At 55.6% G+C, this 18004-nt stretch overlaps 1 protein-coding gene and 1 long non-coding RNA gene across 3 annotated transcripts; one reads left to right on the forward strand and one right to left on the reverse strand.

Moving 5' to 3' along the window:
* Window positions 1–1419: 1419 nt before the first annotated feature.
* TLE5 (TLE family member 5, transcriptional modulator) lies at window positions 1420–10730 on the reverse strand. 2 transcript variants are annotated; one of them, XM_030257168.4, is made up of 7 exons: window positions 10459–10730; window positions 10068–10165; window positions 8578–8641; window positions 6329–6373; window positions 5027–5089; window positions 3415–3489; window positions 1420–2613 (listed from the first exon to the last, which is right to left on the reverse strand). In XM_030257168.4, exons 1-7 carry the CDS (start codon window positions 10483–10485, stop codon window positions 2395–2397), a joined length of 591 nt encoding a protein of 196 aa, XP_030113028.1. In that variant the 5' UTR covers window positions 10486–10730; the 3' UTR covers window positions 1420–2394. The 2 variants fall into 2 exon arrangements, with proteins under 2 accessions (XP_030113028.1, XP_030113027.1); XM_030257167.4 differs by having other exon boundaries at window positions 1420–2616; window positions 10459–10725.
* Window positions 10015–11595, forward strand: LOC140680757 (uncharacterized). Its single transcript, XR_012052137.1, has 2 exons — window positions 10015–10153; window positions 11142–11595. It is a non-coding gene; the product is annotated as an uncharacterized lncRNA (long non-coding RNA).
* Window positions 11596–18004: the final 6409 nt, after the last annotated feature.

Raw genomic sequence — 18004 nt, forward strand, 5'->3', positions numbered from 1 at the left:
CCTGAGAGGGGCTCCTGCCTTCTGAGAGGTAACAAGGCCTGTTTGGAAGGAGAGAAGCTGTTTCCTCACTTCTGCAGCTACTGGCAGAGTGACCAGGGAGGTATTTTTAACCCTTTTCTTTGCTGTTGATGTGGGTTAGACTTGCAGTTTGTTCTGTAGTTAAGATTTGAGGCCAAATCTGAGAAGGTGCCCTATGAAGTGACTCCCTTTGGAGAGTGGCAAACAGAGCCAGGCTGGAAGCACAGGGAACAGCCCTGCTCCTCGGTAGGATGGGATACCAGGGTGCCCCCGACCTGCAGGGAAATGCTTCGGGAATGGAACATCATGGGAAGCAGGAGCACAGCACAAGGTTCAGCTCAGCACCTGCTGGAAGGTGCAGGCGATTTGGAGAGCCCAGAAGTTTTCTCTTTGTACTTTAGCAGAGGGTTATTTCCCCAGAGGGAGCAGGGCCACCCCCACAGCCCAGCCTAGAGCAGCTCCCCAGTGGCCTCGTGGTTTGTCCAACAGTGAACCCAGGCTGCTGATCAGCTCCAACAAGAGCGACCTCTGCTCCTGAAAGCAGCCCTGAACAATTCCCCCTAAATCCTCCTCCCTTGCACACCCACCAGGAGTAACATCCCCTGTCCCAGGGCTGGGGGCACCAGGACTCCCCCAGCACGGCTTCTCCCCAGAGGAAGGAAATTTTCCCACTCCAAGTGGCCTAAGAGATACCGAGGGGAAGATGTTATCAGGGTGGAGCAGGCTCTGAAGTCAGAGGACAGCTCTAATTATCGAGAGCCAATTCCATTACAGCAATCTCAGCCCCAGGGCACCGCAGGCCGGATTTTCCAGAGGGGCCTGAGAGCCACAGAAGTAGCTTATCCTCTGTGCCCACAGGAAAAATGAATTATGCACGCACAGAGCAGAGCTGTGGCAGCCCGAAGGGACCTCCACATGTGTTACCAAAGCAGCAGAGAGCTGATAGACCTCGGGGGCACTTTGCTCCTTGCTTTTCTTCTGGAGACTCCCCCACTCCCTTTTCATCACCCACCGCTTTCACCTTGAGCTCGTTGGTCCTGGGGATCCTCCTGGCCCCGGTTCCAGCAGGTTGCAGCTGCCACAGGGACTCGGTGGGAATGTGGTCCCACTCCACCAGCCCTTACAAGAGAAGCCAGAGGTGTGAATATTAACCCTGCTCGTCCTGGCTCCCAGAGAAACCTCCAGAGAGGGAGAGCAGCACATCCAACAAGGAAGGATTAATCTGGGATGTGCTACCAGCTGAAGGAAGGAGGGCTGCACCACCAGACACCTCCCACAGCACAGGTGAACCAGGAAAACTCAGTTCTCCCCAACTGAGTGCCCCATCTGAAAGGACAGGAGACACAGGGAAGTATTTTAAAATCATCCCAAAGGCAACAAGAAAGCGACAGCAAGTCACGGTTTTAACCAACCTTCTTATTTCTTTATTTGAAAGGCACAGCTTGTACGTCCTTGATACAGCATTTTCAGTTCCTCTTATTATAGGTCAAGTGATTAAACACAAAAAGCAAAACAAGATCTTTCTAAAGAACTATATACAAACACCAGATTATTATTTATTATTTTTTTTTCCATTTTTGTTTTTTAAGAAGACACGCTAGCGCACGGAGATAAGAACAGAGAAAGCTGCTGTATCCTCTACACAGGGCAGGGGCACAGGGAGGGGGAGGCTGGGGAAGGCTCTCGGTCTGCCTGCCCCCTCTGCCCAGCCACCCCACAGCCCCACGCTGTGCTGAGGGGAGCAGGTGGCACAGGCTCCCCCTCCAGCCCAGGGTGAAGCCCCTGGCAGCCAGAGCTGCTTGAGAACAGGTACATGCAGAACAGCAAAGCTGTTGTTAGGCCTGGTATTAGTGCAGGAGGGGCGTGGGGGACACGGGGCCAGGGCGATGCGACGAGACCAAGAGGGCCTGGGGAAGGGAGGAGATTGTTCTGGGCCAGGGATCCTAGCAGGGAGTTGTGCAGAACCGTTAGGATCGAGGGGCAATCTTTAAATACCGAGGGGGGAGCAGCAGGTGGAGGGAGGGGCCACATGGCACCGAGGAGCTGGGACAGCCCAGGGGCAAAGTGGCCCTAGAGCGGCCCAAGCCAGACTCTGGCTCAGCTCTGAGTGGGAGGAGGGGTGGGGAAGGCAGGCTGGGCACAGGGAGAGCACGACTGGCCACACGGGTAATGCTATGGCGCTTGCATTGCTGTGCAGCAGCCGGGACGGCGCTGGGGACACCCCCAGGTCCCGTGGGGACAGGCCTGGCAAGCTGCCACCGAGCACAGGTCACCAGGGCCCTGCTGCACAGCAATTAGAGGGAGATACTGCATTTTGCACTAACCCGCCCCCTCCCTCCCCCAGCCAGCCCCCTTCCCCCGGCCCCCACGGTCGCTCTAATCCGATTTCTCGCCGTCATCATCTTGGTGGGCATCCCCGTCGTGGCCGTTCTTGTCCTCCTTGGCCAGGTGAGCCTGCGAGCCCAGGGCCGAGAGCGACAGGAGCCCGGTGCCGGCGCTGACGGCGGGGAGCGAAGGGGGCTGCAGCCCCACGGGGAGCGGAGTCAGAGGCAGAGCGAGGGCTTGGAGCTGCGACAGCTGGTGGGCTTGAAGCTGCTGCTGTAGGGAACCATGGGCAGACACAGAGACACAACGGGGGGATTGTCATTTGGAGTGCACTTGGACCCCAAAGCCAGTGCGCCAGCAACTGAGCTGAAACCAGGGGTTTAAACAAGCTGAAACCTCAGGGCTGGCTGGGAAAAGAGGTTCTCGAGTCCTGCTGCTGTGACAACCTCAAGAGAAGACTCAACATTGTGTCCCCTGCAGGACACACAGTCCCCACCCCACAGCACATCTGCCTCAGGCTCTGGCATGTCCTGAGGCTGTAGTTAAAGCACTCAGTGTGCCAGCAATCAAGCTGAAACCAGGGGTTGAAACAAGCTTAAACCTCAGGGTTGGGTGGGGAAAGAGGTTCTCGAGTCCTGCTGCTGCAAAAACCCCAAAAGAAAACTCAACATTGTGTCCCCAGCAGGACACACAGCCCCTACCCCACAGCACATCTGCCTCAGGCTCTGGCATGTCCCGAGGCTGCAGTTAAAGCCCTCACTCAACTCTGACCAAGAGCAGATGGTGCTTTCATGCTGAGTGCCTACTGTGGTTCCTGCTCAAAACCAAAGCTCCTCTACTGCCACCCTGCTGGCACAGAGCAGGGACCCCTGCAAACACCACAGCACGCCTGGGTGGAACCAGCCCTGTGCCAGCACAGCCAGCCCAGCCTTGCAGCCTCGTCCCACCGCAGCCACAGCACCAGAGCAGGGGTCCCCTGATGTCCCCAGGTCAAGAATCCACAGCCCAGCTCTGTGTCCTGCCTGAGGCCTGGATTCCCACCCCTCCCAGCCCAAACCAGGCATCACGTACACGGATGATGGAGTTCAGTTCTGGCGCCGTGACCTGCTTAGCTCGTTCAATGGCTCCCAAGACTTGCTGCTGATGCTGGTGAGGAAAAAACACAGGAATTTGGGGTCACTTGTAGTGTCACAGGGAAGCAGAACAGGGACCCAGTCCACACAATCAGCTGGTTACCCCACAGCTGGAGACACTTGCACACACTTCACCCGAGACAAGGGCCACCCACCCAGGCCTAGGGCAGCAAGGAGCAGGGATGGAAGCACCTTTGTCTCATCCCCTTCCTCACCACAGGCTTAAACAGGTCCCCTCTTATCCCCAACCCTTGTCCTGCTCTCCACACACCCAGAGATCCTTGGCCAGAAGGCTCCGAGGTGGGCAGTGTCTCATCCTGCCACCCTTCACCTAAAAAAAACCCCTTTAACACACAAAACAAGCCCTAAAAATCAGAATCTGTTGGGAAGCTCCTTGGGACACATCCTGGATACCAACTTCAGCAGCAGCTGGGTGTCCCAAACACAGGCAGAAAAAATGGATGGATCATATACTTTTAAAAAAATAAAGGAGAACTCTACTTGCTCCTTGCAGAGCACGAGGTCTCTGAAACACCAGGCCTGTCCGCTGCACTTCAGCAAGGGGATTTTTCTTTTCATTTTGGCAGCAGGACAGGGTTAAGGATTGCATTAAGATGCAAAAGATTTAGCTGGGGCTTAGTTATTAGGCAACCCTGATCTGATCAGCAAGCGACTTTGTCCATCCTAAGAACAGGTGGGTGGGAAAAACAGAACCTGTGCCCCAAGCCCAGCACTGACCCCAGGCAAGAAACCTCCAACCCCAAAGGGCCAGGAGAACTGCTTGGAGCCTCCAGGGGAGACAGAAAATAACAGCTCTAGAAGTGCTTAATCCTCCCCTCAGACAGCAACTCCCAAGCACCCCCTCCCCCAATTAATTTCTCAGGGGAGTGGGAGGAGCCCATCAGCTGCATTAATTAATGAGGCAGAGGAACCAGATCTCAAAGAGGATGAGAGGAGGGATCCTCCATATGGAGGTATTTTTTTAAGTGTCCTTCTCCCCCGATTAGCACCCAAAGCTCCCACTGCTGATGTGGCTGATGGCTCAGGAGCCACAGGCAGGAGAGAGCAGGAGCAGCTTTGTCCCCAGCTGCCACAAAAGGGGTGGAAGGGAGTTCTGGACACTGAGAATTTTAGACTTTCTATGCTGACAGACTCTGACTCCCAAGAGAGCACTGCATTTGACCTGAGGCTGTGGAGAAAGCCTCCAAAACTGATTGATAACACTGGGATTACCAGTGTGTAGTTTGATTAGAAGTGTGTAATATCACAGGATAGAAAACTTAAGAGTTTAGAGTTTTAGAATACAGCAATATATATAGAGCAAGATAGAAGTTTTAGGGTGGACCAACAGAGGGGCACATTACCCATCAGAGAGTGCTCCAGGAGCCAATCCTGCCTTGAAGGGCTGGTTCCCACACCTTGAGAGCAAGCAAGGGTTTGCCAGCCCAGGGGTGGGGAGCTGCCTGTGCTGCAGGGCTGTGACACCTCGCTGGCTGCAGAGGGACAGTGGCCTCCATGCCACCAGAACCCCCCCAAGCTGGGGGACTCACCTCTTGTGAAAGGTAGGGCAGAACCTGTGCACAAATCCCATTTAGCCTCTTGACAATTTCAGCCTAAAAGTGGGGAGAAATAGAGAGGGTAAATCAGGCAGCTCGGGACTGGGCAGCCACAGCATCAGCTGCCCCTCTCCCCCTACCCTGGCCAGGCCTGAGTCCCCAAATGGCTCTGAGAAAAGCCACTCTCCTGGCAGCATCCTGGTGCCATGGGGATCCCCTTGCTCCTCTGAGGCTCTTCCCTGCACAGTTAAATGAAGGGATGCTGCTGACTGCAAAGAGCAAAGTTTCCTTATTCCTCTTCTTCTCCAGGTCCCCAGCATTCATTTAACAAATTGGGAGCACCCAGAGAGCAAAGTTCCTGCAGAGCCAGGTGGGGATGTGCTGAATTACATTTGCCATGTGGACAGACATACACATGGCTGTTCAGCCCTCCCAGGCTCCCCCTCCTCAGCTGAGCTGCTGGACTGGGGCTACTGGGGAGACCAGAGGGGCTGGGAAGCCTCCTCACTCCCCTCACAGCAGCAGTGGCAACTTTTGGAGAGTGAAATGCTTTTCTCTTGGCAAATAGTGAAGTTAGCGGTCCTTTGCACAAAGGACTCGAAAGACAGAGCCAAAGGGTACAAGTACACACCAAAACCAGCCAAGGGGACCCCAGCAGCACCACAGGGAAGCAGATGAGGCTGGGAGACATTCGTGGGACAGCAGTGAGGATTTGTGGCTCAGATTCTTCAACAAGATCCAGGTTTTCCCAGGGAAGCCAGTCTCATGGGCTTAGCAACAAGGGCAATGGGATCAGAAGCACCAAGTGCCTTTGTGAGGAACAGAACTGTGCTAAGAGGCTTAAACTGAGCCACGACACGCAGCCGACTTTGTGACTGGAGCTGGATGGAGCCAGATAGAGACAGGCTCAGAGGAGGCTCATGTTGTTAACACCACAGGTAATTAGTCACTGAGGATAATTAACAACTTAACCACCAGTGAGGGCAATGAGCAAACTTATCCAGGCTACCACAGAGTCTCCAAGCCACAGCTCCAGACCCTTCCTGGTGCTCAAATTTACCTGTTCAGGCCCTGGGGAGAACCACAGGGTGCCCAGAGCCCAGGATGGGAGCCCACAGGCCAGCACTGTGATCCTGAGAGGTGTGGGGGGGCTGCATTTCAAAGGCAGCTCTGACATTTTACAGGCTGATGGCATTTCTAGCTCCTGAAAGGCAACTGAAGTGACAGAGGGCAACGCAGAGCAGACAACCCACCTTCCCCAGGAACTGCAGCACCTGGAGATGCTTTTCCCCCTACCTGTTTGTGCATTTCAATATTCAGCCCGTAGGACATCTCATAGTACTGCGGAGCAGGAGAGAAAAGAACAGAACAAATTGTAAGTCAAGTCTCTGCCAGGTAAGTGCTGGGAACCACCACTGCATTCCTGGCAGGGTTTTCTACAAAGGCTGGGCAAGGCAGGAGAGCAGAGGCAAGCCCCAGGGAAGAAAGACAGCAAGAGGCAAGCACAGAGACCCCCTCCAGGTGCTCCTTGCCCACCCTGCTCCAGACTGGAGACTTGGCCCACAGGACTCCCTTCACAGACACCTTTCCACAGTCTGCATCAAGGTGAGAGTGAGTGATGCTGTGTCAAACCTGGAAAAAGGCTCAGGGCTCCAGACTTCCCTAAGCACAGCCAGGAGAGAGGCAGCCTGGCTCTGTGAGCCGTGCCTGGCCAGTATCCTAAAGCCCCCATGATTGCTTCAGCAGCAAATGGGAGAGATCACAACTGGACTTCATCTAGCAAGTAACACATCCAGCTGCACACAGCTCCAGCTGTTTAGGAAGGAGTTATGTGGAAACCTCCCCCCTCCACACACAAAAACAATCCACCCAGAAAACCCCTGCACAGCAGCAACAGGCAGCTACAGACAATCTGTTGGCAGAAGCAGCTAATTCCTGACCCCTGGAAGAAGCTGTTATAAGGCTGATGTTTTGAGAGTTTAGAAACCTCCTCCTGCAGCCTGCAATGCTGATTCTTCCAAAGGGAAAAGAACAATCCACATCTGTGCTCATTTAACTGAAGATCACTGGCATCCTGGTACCGACGCCACAAGGCGATGGAGCGCCCGGCTTGGTATCAGAATGATCTCAGCCTGCTGCGGGCTCTCGAGGCTTCTTTGCATTCTGAAGACCGAGCAGGAAGCAGGAGCCCGTCCCCCAAGCTGCCAATTGTGACTTATTCAAAAATCAGAGCAGCTGTAGCAGCTTTGCACATTCACAGGAACCCTCCTCTTGGCTCCCCGTGACGGGGAGCGGCAGCAGCTCCGGCTCAGCCACGCAGACAAGGCAGGAGCTGCTGCGCCTGCAGAGCCTCCAGCGCTGCGCCACGAGTAACAGCCCTTCCCCTCTGCTGCTGACAGCAACCTGAATCAATTCTGGTGACTGCCAGCATTAAGGGGAAAAAAAACGTATCGTGGCCACTGCTGGAGATGAGGGTTTCCATGCAGACTGCGAGGCACAGGAAGCAATTGTTTACCAATGAGAACGGGGCAAGCTTCCCCATCAATACACCAGGAAAGCTGTGACCTCTTCTCCTTGTCCCCAGCCCCAAGCACTCCTTGCTCCCCACAGCCTGAGTCTGGCCACAAGGGCAGTACAGAAAGATGAAGGGGCCAGCTAGCTCCCGTATTTCTCATTTTTTAAGTCTTAACTCTGCTCTGAAGAGCTGCTCTATTAATTTCTACATCTTATCTCTTCTTTCCAGGGCAGGTGCAGCAGCTGGCAAGCAGGAACCAGCTCATTTTCATGGACAGTATTGCAGCCTCCCATTAACTCCATGATAGGAAAGGAAGAGACCACAGCCTTGCCTGGCATCCCTCCCCTGTGCTGCAAGGGCTCCAGAGGCATTACCTGGCAGGCAAACCCTCACCCTGCTCACCAGAACATGGCTGTTTTCTTGGAAAGCCACAGCCAAGCCCGCTGCCCACACGTGGCACCATTTCTCATGCCTTTACCAAGCACCGCCCTGGGGCTTGCACACCCTGTGCTGGGACACACGTGCCAGCACTCAGCACCACGGCTCAGCAAGGCTGCGGGGTCACCACAAGGTGCACAGGGTTTAGCTGTGGCACAGAAGCTGATTTCTGCTTCTAACTCACACCTGGCTTGCCGGGTTTCCCAGTTTCATGACTTCTCAGAGCACTGCTTTGTCCCTCACTGGCCATGACCTTCCCAGAGCCCCCAAACACCCACACACCAACACCTTGCATCACCTTCTCAGGTGCGTAAGAGCTGTCACTTCCTTTGGGCCAAGGACCCATCAAACAATCCCCCACCCGGCCCCATTTTCTACATCAAAAAACTCCCTCCCACTGTGCATTTCAACAACCCCCTGCATGCAGCCAACACAAAACAGCCCCATTTTGAGAGAAGAGCCAATTCCAGCCCTGCTGAGAGCCCTGGAGCTCTGCGGGGTGTGGGCTCCCTGCCAGGCAGAGCCCAGGCACAGGCACCTGCTGGTGCTGCCACCCACACACTCTGCTCGGGGCTGCTGGGCCGGTCCTTACCATGACGTAGTGACGCTGCATCTCCGATTTCTCGCTGGCTAGTTTGTCACATTCCAACTTCAAGCTGAAAAGCCAGAAAACAGTAAGAAAACCACAAACAGGAGGTGAGAGAGTTGATCGCCTCGGAGCAGCTGCTTCCTGCATGGCCTCATCCCGGCCAGGCTGGATTCTTGGACATCACTATCCGGACTTCAAGGGGTGGCCAGAGCAGAGCTCAGACAGGCTGTGCTGGCACAGTAGTGACCACACAGAGCCTGCTCCCACTTTCTCAGCTGGAGCCCTCCCCAACACACATTCAGGAAAAGGACACAAGGCTATCCACCAGCAGAACACTGACCTCCCTCAGGCAAATCCATTCCACAGGAAGCAGAATGCTGGGGAGAAGCAGAGCTGGCTGCCCAGGGAGGGGTTTGCCTTTCCTCAACAGATCGCTGGCAGCTGGGGACAGATTCTGGCACAGAACCTGCCTGCAGCACTCAAAAGATGTTCCACTACAACATCAAAACCAAAGCCAGACCCACTTCTGGATGGGGGCTGGGGGGGAGGCCCAAGTGCAGCACATCCCTCCAGAAGCAAGGATTTTTCCTCTCTCCTAGATTCTTCACACCCTTCAGAGAAAGTGCCGCTGCTCCCAGTGTTTTATGAGACTCCAACTCACCAGCCGAGCAACTGCAGCCAGCATGTGCTGTGGTTTTATGTTTCAAACAAGAAACAGCTTCACCTACACAAAACCTGCTCCTTCTTGAGCAGATTAAGTCCAAGGGGGTGGAGCGGCACGGGGGGAAAGCTTCCCTTTCAGCAGGAACCCCTACTCCCTGATGGCACTGCCAAGGCACAGAGACACCAGGAAATGGCCACTTCCCAGCAGGTTTTCTGCCTGCTCCTGCCAAAATGACACCACCACAAACTTGTAACCTGCCCGCAGGCAGAGCCCGGGCTGGGGGACATTGCAGCCACACCAAAACCAGCGCCCGGCCGTGGCAGAGGGCATCACCCAGACAATTTAAACCGGAGGGCTTCATGTTTATGTCAGACATAAACACACACACACATGCAAAGCAACAGATTGTCTCAAGCCAGCGTTTGGGTCAGCAACGCTATTTCCACACACATTCACAGAAAAGTAAAAGCTTTTGGATTAAAGTGCTCCCTGCAGCATTTGCAGTCCAGGAATGGCAGCCAGCGAGAAAAACTGAGGAAAACTCCCAGCAAGAGGCAGGAGGCTGGCAAGTGCCTGTGCAGTCCTGGCTGAGCAGCACTTGGAGGAAAGACCTTGGCTGGAGAAGGGAATGGGCGTTCTCCTCGCTGGGCTCCCATGTGGACGCGACCAACGCCGTGCCCGAGGTGCTCCTCCAGCCAAAGGCGTCCCAAGCTACGCGAGCGGCTCCCCTTCCCCAAATTCTCACCCGGTGCCCGGAGCGAAGCAAGGAGCAGAAGGACCGGAGCGATCCCCGTGCCCCGGCCGGGACGGGCGCGGGGGCAGCACGTACCTGTGGTACTGGGCCTGCAGCAGCTGGAACTCGTCCTTGATGCGGTCGCACGAGTCGGAGGTCGTGAACTTCAGCTGCTGAGGCAGGTGAGAGGAGCCCTTGAACAACAGGAGACAGCGCTGGGGCCGGAGCCGGCGGCCGCCGGGCCCGCCCGCCCCGAGCCCGCACCGGGGGCCGAGCCCCGCCGGGGGGCAGCGCCCGTGCCCGGGGCGCGCCCAAGGTCACCCGCGGGGCCCCTCACCGGGTGCCGCCCGCGGCCCCGCCGCCCCTCGGCACCGGGAGGCGCTCGATCCCCTCACCCCCGCGGGGCCGAGGGAGGCCGGGCAGCCCCCGCGGCCCCGCCGGCGCCGGGCCCCGCCCCGCGGCCGCTCCGGCCCCGGCCGCGCCGTACCGAGTGCCGGCTTTGTGGAAACATCATGTCAGGTTGCGGCTCGGTCCCCGCACGGAGCGGCCCGCTGCCGCCCGCCGCCCCCGCCGCGGCTCCCCGCGCCGCCGCCGCCTTTGTCCGCGCCGGGTCCGGCCGCCCCGGCCCCGCGGCCGCCCCGCCCCGGCCGCGCCGCTCGCCCCGCGCCGCTCCCGCCGCCGGCGCCTATTGTCTAATGGCGGCTGCGGCTCCGGCTCCGTCCTGCGGCTGCTCGGCACCACCTGCCGCCGCCGCCGCCTCCCCGGCCCGGGCGGGCCCACGGCCGCGCCCGCCCCCGCCGGTCCCCGCCCCCGCCGCGCGGCGCCACCGGGCCGGGCCGGGCCGCGCTCGGTGCTGCCCTCGGTGCTGCCCTCGGTGCGGCGGGGCCCGGGGGATGCTCGGTGCCCTCCCCGCGCTCGGGACGGGCCTTGCCCCGCCGGCCTCTGCTCCCCGCGCCCGGCCGGGGCTGCCCGGTCCTCCCCGCAGCCCCCCGGTAGTCCCGGCCCCGCCGAGTCCCCGGCCCCGCCGAGCCCCCGGTGGGCAGTGAAGCTCCTCACCCTTCGCAGCTCATTTTCACGCCCTTCCCCAAGCAGAACCGGCTTCTTTTCTTTTTTTTTTTTTTTTTTTTTTTTAAACCCAGAGTTTCGTTTTGCTTTATTTCTTTATTTCAGTGTTGCCCTTGGCTGAGCCTGAGGGAAGGCAAAGGAAAAACGTAGTTCACCTACAAGTGGCCACCAGCGAAACCTCTGATCTCCAAGCAATGAGATATTCTGCTCTGGATGCAAACTTTGGTCCTAAACCTGCTGCCTGAAGAGGAGAGCCTGCAGTTGGTGTGTCCTGCAGGATCGATTGCATCCCCCCAGAAAGCAGTGGGGTGGGGAATTCAGCCACAGACTTTATTTCTGGAAGGACTTTGTTGCCATGGGGCCTCTTGCAAAGCTACACACACAAATGTGCCCGTGCTGAAGCAGGATCAGGTCCTTGGAAGCCATTTGGAGAACACAGTTGGTACGTGTGAGCACACAGGGAGCTTTCATAAATTTTGGATGTTGCTCCATGTCTATCTTTAAAAATCAGTACATTTTCTAATTAAAAATAAAACCCGGCACGTCATGACTCCAGCAATGTGGGCTGGCCTGTTGTGGTATTTATTTTTAAAAAGAACAATATAGCAGCTGAGTTATTGTGACACCTCCTGCATATTGTGCAGTAGCTTTTTCACTTCAACATCTCCATATTAGTGGAAACTGTGACAGCTTCATGCCAAGGATTATTAATAGTGCAGGCAGGCTTCGTGTCCCTGCAGAATAAGGGTTGGAAAACAGGGCAGACAGTCTTCCCCCAGTGGGGTTGGCATCCTGGTCCCCCTTTTTACATGGAGAGAAACTGAGTCACCCCAGCTTGCGCTGTGCTCAAGGGCAGAGAAATGCAGTTTATGGTCAGTGTGTGCATGCAGCCAGACCAGGTCCCTGTTGTCCCCTTCCCCTGGTCCTGGAGCAGCACAGGCACCCTGTCCTACCCTTCAACAGCTTGCAGTCACTCCCTTCCAAGTGGGAAATGAAATGCTCCTTTATTGGCATTTCTGTTGGCTGCAAAATGTTCCATTTTATCTTTTTTTTTTTTTTTTTCCCCTCTCTCCTTACATTCTTCCAGGAAACACTCTAATTTATGGTATAATCTTGGCAAATCCCAGTCCAGGGGAACACAAACTCACTTGTGCCTGGTAAATGACTTTTTAATGGGCTTGTTTCCAGCCAGGCAATGCACCTGCATCTGAAGAAGAGGGGATTTTAGCCTGGCCCAGGCTGAGTCAGGGGCTGGATATGGTCTGGGCGCAGAGGAAGTGGCCCCAAACACAGCCTGGTGAGCAGTGGGGGTTCCCACAGCCCACCTCAGACACAGCTTGAGAAATGAAGGTTTTTCCAGCACAGGAAAGGGAGTTTTGTGTAGGAGCTCTCCAAGTGAACCAACATTTTTGTCTGCTGCAAAGCTGTTTGAAGGTAATGTGGGGAAACCCCACACTCCCTCAACATCTCGGCCAGGAATAAAAACATGCTGGATTCTTGCTACAACCAGGACTGGCTCGGGGTTGGGCATGCAGGTGGTTTTCCAGAAAGCCATGAGGGGCAGAGAGGGAAGAAACATTTTGCATTTCTAACGGAGCAAGAAGCTGTCCCAGTCCCTGGCCCCACTGGAACAATTCATACAGGGATGTCCTAATGAAACCAGAGAAACTTCCTATTAGTTCCTAAAAGGAGCAGTCTAACAAAGCTGCCAAAAATAAATCTGTGTAATGAAGAGCCTTTGTAAATTATTCAGATATTATATCCCACTCCACCACTGGTTCAAGGAGAGAGGTTGTACAGACATTTTCTGCTCTGAAGCTCTGGACACAAGGTGAAAGCCATGCTGTCATTATTAGGAAAATGTAGGCCCTGAGATCCTGCTTTTACCCTGAGAATACTCTCTCTTTTATCTGGAATTAAAGAGTAAGAAATAAAGAAGGCACAGCAGCAATTCAGGCACTGAGACAAGGAAGGTTTTTTCCATTTTTGCACAGCCTCAGGGTCTCTCTTGAGTGCCATCACCTCAAGCTGCCCACACCCACAGGTGCTTTGCAGGAGTCTGAGCAATTTGGGGCACTGCACAGCTTGGAGTGGCACCAGGACCCCACTGGCTGTGGGGTGGCTCAGCCAGCTTCTCACTTGTGCTTTCAATGCTGTGGCCTCCTTCCAGTAGAAACAGGGCTGAGACCCACCAAACTCATTAAACTTCAGCTGCCCTTGATACCCCACCTGCCAAGAAACCCCAGTCCCTTCCTGGGCTGCAATCCCCCACTGCTACCTGGTATTCAGACACCTGTGAGGCATTTTGTAAGGCCAGTGCTGGCAGCTTGTAGGCTATTAGCCACAGCCAGCCCCATGCCACTCTGCTGGGGCTCACAGAGTTCTCCCCTTCCTGCCTCCCTGCTTCCCCAGCCCCTCTTTGCCAGCAACAGGGCTGGTTCCTGGGGTTTTTTTTTTGGTTTTTTGGTTTTGCCCAGCCCTGCTGCCACACTGACAGCCACCTGGGATGGGATGGAGAGGCCAGGACTGGTGGTGGAGGTCAGGCACTGGACCTTGGCCCCCTGCCACATCCAGGTCAGACTGTCCCTTATCATCCCTCCTATCACTGGGATTATTGGCTTTTGATATTAAACTTTCTCCAGATAGCATAACACAATCAGCCAGACACCAGGCAAGGGCTGGGCAGGCCAAGCAGTGATTTACTCACGACCTGCCTCTCAAGTCCCTCTTTCACAGAAAGGGACCTGTTTTCCTTCTCTCCCTCACCACCTCCCAACTCTCCTGCTGCTGTTAGGAGCTGTGCAGGTCTCCCTGCTGCAGCAAAAGGTTGGAATGAGCAGTGGGGCTGCACAGGCTCCCAGGGAGCCAGAAGTGCAGCACTCCTTCCCACAAACATGGCATTGGCAGGGCACAAATGCCTCCATCACCATCCAACCCCAACTGCTGCATCCCCCGGGACACCCAGGTGCCCCTGATGGGACGCAGCAGAGTCCCAGCACCTCAAGAGTGCTTGTTCTGCACTGTATGCCCATGGTTCCATGCTCATTTCCTGCTGAAACTGCCTTGCTGCTTGCTCTCAGAGGCAGAAATGTACAGCAGCCCAAATTCCTCGCCTACACCAAGAAGAAAAATGAGAAACTGTCCCTGGATGTGCATAAGGTCCCAGCCAGGAATGGCCTGTAGGCAGAAAGGGCCTTTCTCCAAGAGCAGCCTTGGTCCAGGCAGGCTTTTTCCAGCTGGTAAAACATTCCTACCCTCTTTGATCCCGTTTTATCAGTGACTTGGAATAATTGGGCTCCGTTCCTCGTGGTGGCTGCCCCCCACCCCTCCCTTCTGCTGTGGCCTGTGTTTTTGCTGCAGACTGATTAGGGGTAATTATCATCCTTTTTACCAGCCAAAGTGCAAGGAGCAGTTCACACTCCTTGCAGGAAGCAGGAAAGGGATTTTGCAGCTGAGCCGTGATTAGGAAGCACATGGCAAGGATGCCTGAACCTGCTTGCTCCCTGAGTGGTGTCCCTGAGGCATTTGGTGGGAGATAAGCAGGAAATTTGGAGCTGTGAGACAGTCAGGAGGTCCAGGGGAATCCACTGACCCTTTGGTCATGAGAAGCTTCCCAGCACAATCAGTTTGCAGAAGTAGCAGTGTGAATCCCAGAGTGAGCTGAAGGGAGTGACCCCCAGGGGCTGGAATGGCCAAAGGAGCAGCTTCTGGAGCACCCAGCTGTGCTGTGGGCACGGCCAGGGCTCAGCACTCTCCCCTCTCTCCTCTGCCTCCTTTGCTGGACGAAGGGAGGAGCCAGACACCGATTTTAGGGTCAAAAGGATCACCCAGGCTGATGTGAGACAGATTCCTCCTGCTCCTGTGCAGGATCAGCGTTCATCTACTGCACTGGAGCTGCACCAAATGCACATTTGCAGCAGTTTCTGAGATTTGCACAGGGAAGAGAGATTACTACACCCTTAAGAGACTTTCTGTACTCTGCTAGTTCAGCAGCACTCCTCCAGGTAGGGAGAACATTTCTTCCTGACCTCAATTTATGGCAAACACTGAAGCATGAGGCTGGATTGATTGCACAAGGAGATTGTGTCTTAGTAACTTGTGTGAATGCTGCAGCAGCTATGCTAATTCATCGTTCCTCTATTTATGAAATCTGTGTGCAGGTTGAGTGCAATTAAATGATGTGTTTTGGGATCGTAGGGGATGAAAGGATCACAGAAAATGTAGGTTTGTTATCCTAGTTTACTGTGCACTGAGCCCACCTACAACACCATGACAAACCAGATGTGAAACATAAGGTTTAAAAAAACTAATCCAGCAATTGCTGTCACGGGCTGCATTTGTCAGCTTTGTTTGATCTCAGTGCTTTTCCTCCTCTGTTCAGAGAACTCAAATCTTGTGGCATCTTCCTGTGACAGGCAATTGAAGAACTTGTAAAATTAATTTTGGGGGAGGATGAAACATTTGACACGTGCTCTGCAGCTGGGTCCCTGGTCCCCATCAGCACCCAGAGAGAGTCCAGACAAATTCCTCCTTTGAATATCACAAGAGAAGGAGGCTCTGCAACCACTCTGGGCAACCTGTGCTGTGTCAGCAGCACAGGAAAGTTCTTCCTCATGTTCAAGGTGGAACTTGCTGTGCATCAGTTTCTGCTCATTGTCCTATTGCTCAGCAGCTGAGCAGAAACTGCTCCATCCCCTGGTAGTTCCCTTCAGGTATTTATGGATATTGGAAAAATCCCCTCTTGGTCTTCTCCGGGCTGAGCACACCCAGCTCCCCCAGCCTGGCCAGGATCACCTCCCTGACCTGCTGGCAATGCCTGCTCCCCTCTGGAACTCACCAACAGCCAAGCAATGGGGCCGGAATGGAGAAAAGAGATGGCACTGTGCAATGTCTGCAGTGCTGCCCACACGATGTGTCTGCATCTCCAGGGGCTTCAGGATCCCATTTCCATGGGCTCTTCCCCTCTGTAAAGAAATGGGGCTGATCTCTGGGCTCAGCAGGAGCTGCTGCAGATGTGGGCCATGGGAACAGTTGCTCTGGAAGTGGCCTGACACGTTCAGGATCAGCTTTCTGCAGGAGCAAGGACATGGAGCCCAGGGAATTGCACAGCACGCTGGTGACAGAGCTGAGGAAAATTCCAGGTCTCCTGGGAACCCTCTGAGCACCAAAACTTTTCCATTAAGGCAGAAAGGGAGGGAGTGGATGGGCTCTTGTTGCTTGGAGAATGGCAGTTCTGTCATTTTTAAATCACACTTTGATCAGGACTCATCAAAACTCAATGTCTGTGGATCCAGACTTCCCATCAGCAGGAACCAAGGAAGTGGTCCAGAGCCTGGATGAAAAATTTCTTGCTCCTTTTCTTTTGGCGAGCTGTGGAAATTTCTTCAGGATCTGTTGGCCTTTAGATTTTGATCCTGCCGAAGAGAAGGCAACCGTAACAATAGCTTCCAACACACAGCACCTCGTGGTCCAGAGCAGCCCAGCAATCCCAACCTGGGAACTCTTTAGCAGCCCCAGAGTGTCACCTGTGTCACCCTCACAGCCTGAGGACATGCAGAGAGCTCAAGTGGCTTGCCCAGTCTGGGCAGTGCTGCGGGGTTTTGTAGGAACTTCAGTCTCCTTAAGGACTGTCCAGGAGTTCCTAAGGGCAACAGATCACAGGGAACAGCCACTGTGGTTTGGGTTTTGGGTGTGCTCAGCACTTCTGGCTGCTGAATAATTTTCAGCTGCCAAAGCAAAACGACCATGTGGCCTTTGCCAGAGGTGTGTGATGAGTCCTCCTGGCTGTGGGGTACCTGGGGGGGAAAGTAAGAGAATGTAACAAAGGGAGGTCAGCACTGATGCTGTTAAAGGCCAAACTATGAAAAAAAAGAAGTTAGAAACTTATTTTAATTGAGGCAAATAACTCATGGGAATAGCACAGGTATAAGGGAGAAGTAAAGTGGAAAATAGAACCTGTTTGTATCTTATGTTTCTGTCTCAGCCAAATTGCCAAGAGATAAGGACTGGCAGACCACTGCATGAGCCAGGAAGGCAGGTATGGAGCAGCTCCATGCTGCTTTTTTGGACCTTCAAAAAGAATGTTTAGATACAGACCCCAGGCAAGGCAGGGGAAGAGATGCAACCACAGGTGCATGCAGGAGGGGTGTGTGTGTGTGTGGAGAGTCCAGGTGGCAGGGACTCTGCTTGGAGCAGGGTCCCACAGGGCACAGGGGGCTGCTCTGACAGATGAGGCTGCACTGGCAGCACAAGGGGTGGCATGAGGGGATGGATGCTGTGACAGATGAGGCTGCACTGGCAGCACAAGGGGTGGCATGAGGGGATGGATGCATCGGGCTGCTGGCTGGAGGACCTGTCCCAGCTCAGCAGGCACCTGGTAGGAAGCAGTGAGGAAAGCTGGGATAAAGGCAGCTCTGAGACGCCCTGTGAGGAGCGATGGGGAGCTCGGGAGGGCTGGGAAGCGGCAGCCCCAGCTCGGGTGGCTGTGCTGGGACACGGCCGCAGCCTGGAGCACAGGGCCGGCCCGGCAAGGCCTCAGCCTGTCCCTCGAGGGCCGGGCGGCCGGGCTGGCGGGGTCTGCGGGCGGAGCCGCGCCCGTCCCACACAGCGGGCCCGGCCCGCTCCGGGCACCCGCCGGGGCTGCGAGCGGTGCGGGACGAGCCGCAACCTCCGCGGCCCGGGCCCGCCCTGTGCCGCCATCCCAGCGGCCGCCAGGGCTCTCCCCGCCCGGCGCGGCCCAACCGCGGGCCGGCAGAAGGCGAGGGAAGGCGACGGCCCCGCGCTCGGCCCGGTCACGGCAGGGCCCGGGCCCGGCCCGGCCCGCCCCGCCATGGGCGCCCGGTCCGCCACCTTCCCACAATGCTCGGCGGCCCCGCCCCGCTCCTGGAACGCGCGTCCGTGCGCCCTCCCCCTCCCCCCCCCGCGACCGGCCAACCAAACCCTGCGCTCCCATTGGCTGCGGCGCCGCG

This window comes from Taeniopygia guttata, chromosome 28 (genome assembly GCF_048771995.1).
Source record: "Taeniopygia guttata chromosome 28, bTaeGut7.mat, whole genome shotgun sequence".
In the NCBI taxonomy this organism is placed as follows: Eukaryota; Metazoa; Chordata; class Aves; order Passeriformes; family Estrildidae; genus Taeniopygia; species Taeniopygia guttata.